Below are 7,683 nucleotides of genomic sequence, written 5' to 3'. Positions count from 1 at the left end.
AGCCGAGCCGGCTGGAGACCCACCGGCGGGTGCACACGGGAGAAGGTCCCTTCGACTGCTCGGAGTGTGACATGAGCTTCATCCGCTACGACAACCTGCTGCAGCACAACCGCGCGCACACCGTTGAGAGGGCCTTCACCTGCTCCGACTGCGGCATGAGCTTCAAGAGGATGAATGGCCTGAAGGCCCACCGGTGGCTGCACACGGGCGAGAAGCCCTATTGCTGCTTCACCTGCGGCAAGAGCTTTGCCCGGATGTCGGGGCTGCGGGAGCACTGGCGGGTGCACAGCAGTGAACGGCCCTTCACCTGCTCTGACTGCGGCAAAGGCTTCAAGTCTTCCACGGACCTGAAGAGGCACAGGCGCGTGCACACCGGGGAGCGGCCCTACACCTGCAGCGACTGCGGCAAGGGCTTCACCCGCTCCAGCAAGCTGCTGAAGCACCAGCATACCCACAGTGTCGATCGCCCCTGCACCTGCAGAGACTGCGGAGAGGGCTTCACAAAGCGCAATCACCTGCTGAAGCACCAGCGCATCCACACTGGCGAGCGCCCCTTCACCTGTGCCCAGTGTGGCAAGAGCTTCACCCGCTCCAGCAACCTGCTGAGGCACCAGCGCACCCACACCGGCGAGCGCCCCTTCACTTGCGCCCAGTGCGGCAAGAGCTTCAACCGATCCAGTCACCTGCTGGAGCACCAGCGCACCCACACCGGCGAGCACCCCTTCACCTGCGCCCAGTGCGGCAAGGGCTTCTCCCGGTCCAGTAACCTGCTGGAGCACCAGCGCACCCACACTGGCGAGCGCCCCTTCACCTGCGCCTAGTGCGGCAAGGGCTTCACCCACTCCTCCAAGCTGCTGTCCCACCAGCGGGTGCACACTGGCGACCGTCCCTTCCCCAGCCCGGTGTGTGGAGAGCACTTTGCCAGGGGCTCCCACGCCCTGTCTCACCAGCGCGTGCACACCAGTGTCCAGCCCTACGACTGCCCGTACTGCGGTGAGGAGTTTGACAGCTCGCGGGGGTTGCGGCAGCACCGGCGGTCCCACGCCAGCGAGCAGCTGCTCCCACTGTGACAAGAGAGCACGGAGGCTGCAGGAGCACCAGCAGATACACACCAGAGAGAGACCCTTTGTGTGCGCTGAGTGTTCAAGGGTTTCACCCGCATGTCCAGCCTGTGGCAGCACCGGCGTACCCACAGCAGTGAGCGTCCCTTCACCTGCCCGTCCTGTGGTAAGGGCTTCACCCGCCTTGACCACTTGCTGGAGCACTGGCGAGTCCACACCGGCCAGTGCCCCTTCACCTGCCCGCTCTGTGGCAAGGCCTTTGCCCGCTCCGCCAGCCTGCTGGCACACCGCCACGTGGATGGATAGGCGCTGTTTAGGTAAACACAAAATGCTGGAAGGAATGGGTAACGTTTCTGGTCGTTTCTTCAGTCACCCATTCGATCTCTCCAGAGATGCTGCCTGTCCCGCAGAGTTACTCCAACACATTGTGTCCTTTTTGTAAACCAGCATCTGCAGTTGCTGGTTTTTAAACCATTCTGGTTAACCATCTATGCGCCTTCCCCAAAGCCTCCACATCACTCCTGTAATGGAGTGACCAGAACTGTATACAATACTCCAAATGCTATCTGACCAATATCCCTTAAAGCTGCACATATACATTCCTCTCTCCCCTCACCCTCCACTCTCTCCACCCACTCCTACACAAATTCTCTCCACTCCCCCCCTCTCGTGCCCCCCCTCCTCTCTCTCACACACACCCTCTCTCACTCCCTGTCTCTCTCACACACTCCCTCTGTTGCCCCCTCACTCAGATACCCTCTCTCACTCCCTCTCTCTCACACACACTCCCTCTCTATGACACACACACTCCCTCTCTATGACACACACACTCCCTCTCTGTCTTGTTCTCCCTCACATAGATAAATGTGAGGTTATCCACTTTGGTGGGAAAAACAAAGGGGCAGATTATTATCTCAATGGGGTTAGGTTAGGTAAGGGGGAGGTGCAGCGAGACCTGGGCGTCCTTGTACACCAGTCACTGAAAGTTGGTGTGCAGGTACAGCAGGCAGTGAATAAGGCTAATGCAATGTTGGCTTTCACAACAAGTGGATTTTAGTATAGGAGTAAAGAGGTTCTTCTGCAGATGTATAGGGCTCTGGTAAGACCACATCTGGAGTATTGTGTACAGTTTTGGTCTCGTAATTTGAGGAAGAACATGCTTGTGATTGAGGCAGTGCAGCGTAGGTTCACGAGATTAATCCCTGGGACGGCGGGACTGGCATATGAGGAAAGATTGAAAAGATTAGGCTTGTATTCACTGGTGTAGAAACATATAACATTATAAAATGACTGGACAAGCTAGATGCAGGAAAAATGTTCCCAATGTTGGGCGAGTCCAGAACCAGGGGCCACAGTCTTAGAATAAAGGGGAGGCCATTTAAGATTGAGGTGAGAAAAAAACGTTTTCACCCAGAGTGTTGTGAATTTGTGGAGTTCTCTGCCACAGAGGGCAGTGGAGACCAAATCACTGGATGGGTTTAAGAGTTAGATAGAGCTCTAGGGGCTAGTGGAATCAAGGGATATCGGGAGACGGCAGGCACAGGTTATAGATTGGAGATGATTAGCCATGATCACAATGAATGGCGGTGCTGGCTCAAAGGGCCGAATGCCTTCCTCCTGCACCTATTTTCTATGTTTCTATGTTATCCACACACACCTTCTCTCTGTCCCTCTCTCACACATGCACGCACACACGCACTCCCTCTCTTGTTCTCTCACACACACACTCCCTCTCTCACACACACACACCGTCTTTCTCTCACACACACTTCCTCTCACACAAGCACCCCTCTCTTGCTGTCTCTCACACAACCTCTCCCTTGCTCTAGCGCGCACCCTCTCTCTTGCTCTCTCTCACACACTCCCTCTCACACACACTCCCTCTCTCTCACACACACCCTCTATCTTGCCCTCTCACACACTCACTCGCGCTCTCTCACACACACTGTCCCTCTCTCACACACACAACACTCCCCCCTCTCTCTCACAGTCCGTCTCTCACGCTCTCACTCACATACGCACTCTCTCTCACACACACTCACTCACACTCTTACGCACACATGCCGAACACAGCTCGGTTCGCAATAACCAACCTGATCTCCTGGTGGTTCAGCACTTCAACTCCCCCTACCATCCGTAATCCGACCTTTCTGTCCTGGGCCTCCTCCATGGCCAGAGTGAGGACCACTGTAAATTGGAGGAGCAGCACCTCATATTTTGCTTGGGTAGTTTGCACCCCAGCAGTATGAACATTGACTTCTCTAATTTCAGGCAGTCACTACTTTCTCTTCCCCTTCTCAGCTCTCGCTCAGCCCACTGGCTCCACCTCTTCCTTTCTTCTTCCCGCCCCACCCTCAAATCAGTCTGAAGAAGGGTTTCGACCTGAAACGTTGCCTATTTCCTTAGCTCCACAGATGCTGCCTCACCCGCTGACTTTCTGCAGCATTTTTGTCTACCTTCGATTTTCCAGCATCTGCTGTTCTTTCTTCGGCATTTTAAAGTGTTTTTTTAAATAAAGTTTTGACGCATTACGTAACAAATAAAGCAAGTTTATCCTGATCTCACTGTGAGTTTAATTTGGTCAGGTTTGGTTCGTAAATTAAAAATGGAGATTTGCTGAAAAACAGAAAGCAGTCAAATTTAAAAGAGAATTTTCCCAGCAGAATAAAGTCTGGGAAAATCTTGGAAGCAATACAATACAATACAAATTTATTGTCATTTGATCCCCAGTGAGACTCAAACGAAATTTTGTTTCCACAGCCATACAAACAAAAACAATGTCCTACAGACATACACACAATTAAGTTCACACAAACATCCATCACAGTGAACCCACTGTGATGGAAGGCAAAAGTCTTTTCTCTCCCCTGCTCTCCATGTCTCTCCCGATGTCGAAGCCCCAGGCGGACGATGATAAGTTCAACGGCCATTTTAGGCCGTGCCGGGCGATTTACGGCCCCGCTCCCGGTCTAGAAGTCTCGAAGTTGGAGCCCCCGGCGGGCGCTGGAATGTCCCACGGCCACGAAGCCGTGCCGGGTGATGTACTTCCCCGCTCCGGGTCGTTCCAAACCCCGCGACACGGGCTGGAGAAGTCGCGTTGCGGGAGCCTCCGAGCCCCAGGAGTCGAGTCGCAGCAGCGAGTCACCACCGCTCCCCACGTTCCGAGGCCGGCCAGCCCCACGATGGTGAGTAGTCCGCACCTCCGCAGTCTCTCGAGCCCCCGGGTCGTTCAGGTTGGAGGCCGCTCCACGGTGCTAGGCCCCAACGACAACGGAGACCCGACAGGGAAAAGGTCGGGTCTCCCGGACAGGGAAGAGATTTTAAACGGTTTCCCCCGCCCCCCACATATACACATTTAAAAACCAGTATTAAAAAACACCAAACACTACATTTAACTAGACAAAAAATAAAAAAAAAGACAGACAGGCTGTAGGAGCCGCTGCAACGAGTCGCGCCGCCACCAGGAAGCTTGGTTTATACTAATCATTGAAACAATGTATTAACAATGTATTAACATAGAGATGTATTGTCTGGGCACAGCACCATATTAGATATGTCTGAACTGCCTGTCCCAGCTAAGGACAAGGTAATGGCTTTCATCCAAGTCTTACAAGCTTGTTTTAGTTCGCAGACGGATGCCCATTCTGGAACCAAGATGGAAGTCATTTGAAAACAAAATGTCCTTCCGGAATAGGCAGCTGTACTGAAGCTATGCCAAGATTTGAGAATAATCAGATTTAGAAGGTGTGTTTTATTGATAAGAAAATGTATAATTACACTAACTTTCCTTTGTTCTTTGAGTGGACCCCGAGAAGCACTGAGCAACGTGTGTGCTCTTTGTAGAGCTCGCCACTCCCGTTTGGCAAATTGATTAAAAGTTTGCTTTGGTTTACTTTTAACAATTTTGTTGCTGTCTGCTTTCTTTAAGAGACGAACTTTGACAACTGTGCTCTTTGGAATTCTGACGAATTCAGGTTGTGCTATCAATAATGAAAGAAAATGCCAACCATCTCCAGAAATGATAAGAAATTATTCTCGCCTCTATGCATATCTGTAGCCGTAGTGCAGTCGGACACCTCCTCACTACTTCAAAGATAGTTCCTGCACTTGCCTATATCGTTTGGTGTGTAGCGGCTGAAACACAGCGGCGGGGGGAGGGGGGGGGGGGGGGTGAATTACCCCGGTGTGTGTGTCGGGGGTTATGGCCGCGTGTGTCCGCTGGCCCCGCTCTACCTGGCCCCGTGTGTGAGTACGCCGCCGTCCCACAGCCCGTGACAGTGCGGCGGGAGCCAGCTTGGGGAATAAGGGATGGGAGATATCCAGCTTGTGGGAGTAAGGGGAATGGGAGGTAGCCAGCGTGGTGGAGTTAAGGATGGGAGGTGTCGTGGTTTCCAATACTCAAAATTAACTCAGGCAATGTGGAGAATTCTTCAGAAGAAGTTTAAACTTGTATTTGCAAACAAGAGTTGGATCCCCCACGTCATCAGTCCGCGTGGAGCTCTCTGAGCCACATACAAAGGATCATCTCTTTTTATACCATGTCCAACTCTGCATGCCCCACCCCTGTTACATTTCCATATCCAATCATTTGCCAACATTCCCTCATCATCAGCCAATCACTTGCTCCCACTTATCTCCTCCTTCACAGTATTTTTCCATGCTTACAATATTTAAAGTCACATGACTCCCTTGTTATGGCCTCTGTCAGCCATGTGCTCTTGACTTCTTTGTTCAGTCGTCTCATTGTAACAAAGTGAAATCAAAGAAAAGTGGACTCAATTCCCAGAACCCACCTCAAAATATAAGAGATACAGTGGTCACTCATTTTATATACACAAGACCCATTGTACCCATTAGACTCTGTACGTCTCAGGGAAGAATGTTATCTCTTAACCTATAAACCTAAATCCAGGGTCCTAATGGTTATAATCCTTTCAAACACAACGTACCTCACCCCCAGAGCACAGATGGTTGTATTACACATCACATAGTTCGAATATAATTAACTATGTATTATAAACCTGAAAAGTATAAATTGCTTTATTTTTGTAAAATCTACAAAGATTTTTAAGCTGATTCCAAACACACACCTCCTATCTCCAATCACACAGGGTCGTATAAATGTCACACTTGATAAATGATAATTGCTTCTTGGCTAGCTCACACACCCTTCTTGTTATCTCTAGGGGATGGAATTCCAAACTCATCCTTGGGTCTCTTTATGACTCCTCACCAACAGCATTACAGATTAAATGAAATGTTACAGCTGCAGACACCACTATCACTATCTCAGAGTATAGCCACCTCTGTTTTTATAAACATAATAAATCCAACATACAAAGGTCACATAACCCTCACCTGAACACCTTTCACTTCTTATCTCTTGTCTCAACATGAGTATAATTCGACGTAGCAAACTTAATACAGAATCCATTATTATTCCAGCCTTGTTGTCTTGGGCGTATAAACAGTCATAAATCCTGAGCCATGTCATTACAACACTTCACAAGAATGTGACATCGAGAAAGAGCAAATGGCCTGTGAACAAATGGCCTGTGACCTGAGAACGGGCCCCACTGACAAACTACTTTTTAAAATATAACTTATTTTCAATACAAGATTATACATAGAAAATAGGTGCAGGAGTAGACCATTCGGCCCTTCCAGCCTGCACCGCCATTCAATATGATCATGGCTGATCATTCAACTCTGTATCGTGTACCCTGCCTTCTCTCCATACCCCCTGATCACTTTAGCCACAAGGGCCACATCTAACTCCCTCTTAAATATAGCCAATGAACTGGCCTCATCTACCTTCTGTGGCAGAGAATTCCAGAGATTCACCACTCTGTGTGAAAAATGTTTTTCTCATCTCGGTCCTAAAAGATGTCCCCCTTATCCTTAAACTGTGACCCCTTGTTCTGGACTTCCCCAACATCGGGAACAAACTTCCTGCATCTAGCCTGTCCAACCCCTTAAGAATTTTATAAGTTTCTATAAGATCCCTCCTCAATCATCTAAATTCTAGCGAGTACAAACCGAGTCTATCCAGTCTTTCTTCATATGAAAGTCCTGACATCCCAGGAATCAGTCTGGTGAACCTTCTCTGTACTCCCTCTATGGCAAGAATGTCTTTCCTCAGATTTGGAGACCAAAACTGTACGCAATACTCCAGGTGTGGTCTCACCAAGACCCTATACAACTGCAGTAGAACCTCCCTGCTCCTATACTCAAATCCTTTTGCTATGAATGCTAACATACCATTTGCTTTCTTCACTGCCTGCTGCACCTGCATGCCTACCTGTAATGACTGGTGTACCATGACACCCAGGTCTTGTTGCATCTCCTCTTTTCCTAATCGGCCACCATTCAGATAAGAGTCTACTTTCCTGTTTTTGCCACCAAAGTGGATAACCTCACATTTATCCACATTATACTGCATCTGCCATGCATTTGCCCACTCGCCCAGCCTATCCAAGTCACCTTGCAGCCTCCTAGCATCCTCCTCACTGCTAACACTGCCCCCCAGCTTTGTGTCATCCGCAAACTTGGAGATGTTGCATTCAATTCCCTCATCCAAATCATTAATATATATTGAAATTGCTGGGGTCCCAACACTGAG

The 7,683-nt window shown here is 49.8% G+C and overlaps 1 protein-coding gene across 1 annotated transcript; it reads left to right on the top strand.

Annotated features, from left to right (window-relative positions):
• Positions 1–71: 71 nt before the first annotated feature.
• LOC116968438 (zinc finger protein 436-like) lies at positions 72–800 on the top strand (the record flags this gene model as incomplete). Its single annotated transcript, XM_033015205.1, has 2 exons — positions 72–207; positions 328–800. Coding segments are annotated over exons 1-2 (609 nt in total), but the record flags the coding sequence as incomplete, so codon positions are not given.
• Positions 801–7,683: the final 6,883 nt, after the last annotated feature.

Source organism: Amblyraja radiata, chromosome 45 (assembly GCF_010909765.2).
Source record: "Amblyraja radiata isolate CabotCenter1 chromosome 45, sAmbRad1.1.pri, whole genome shotgun sequence".
Classification (NCBI taxonomy): domain Eukaryota; kingdom Metazoa; phylum Chordata; class Chondrichthyes; order Rajiformes; family Rajidae; genus Amblyraja; species Amblyraja radiata.
This window is presented reverse-complemented; position numbering and strand designations above follow the sequence as displayed.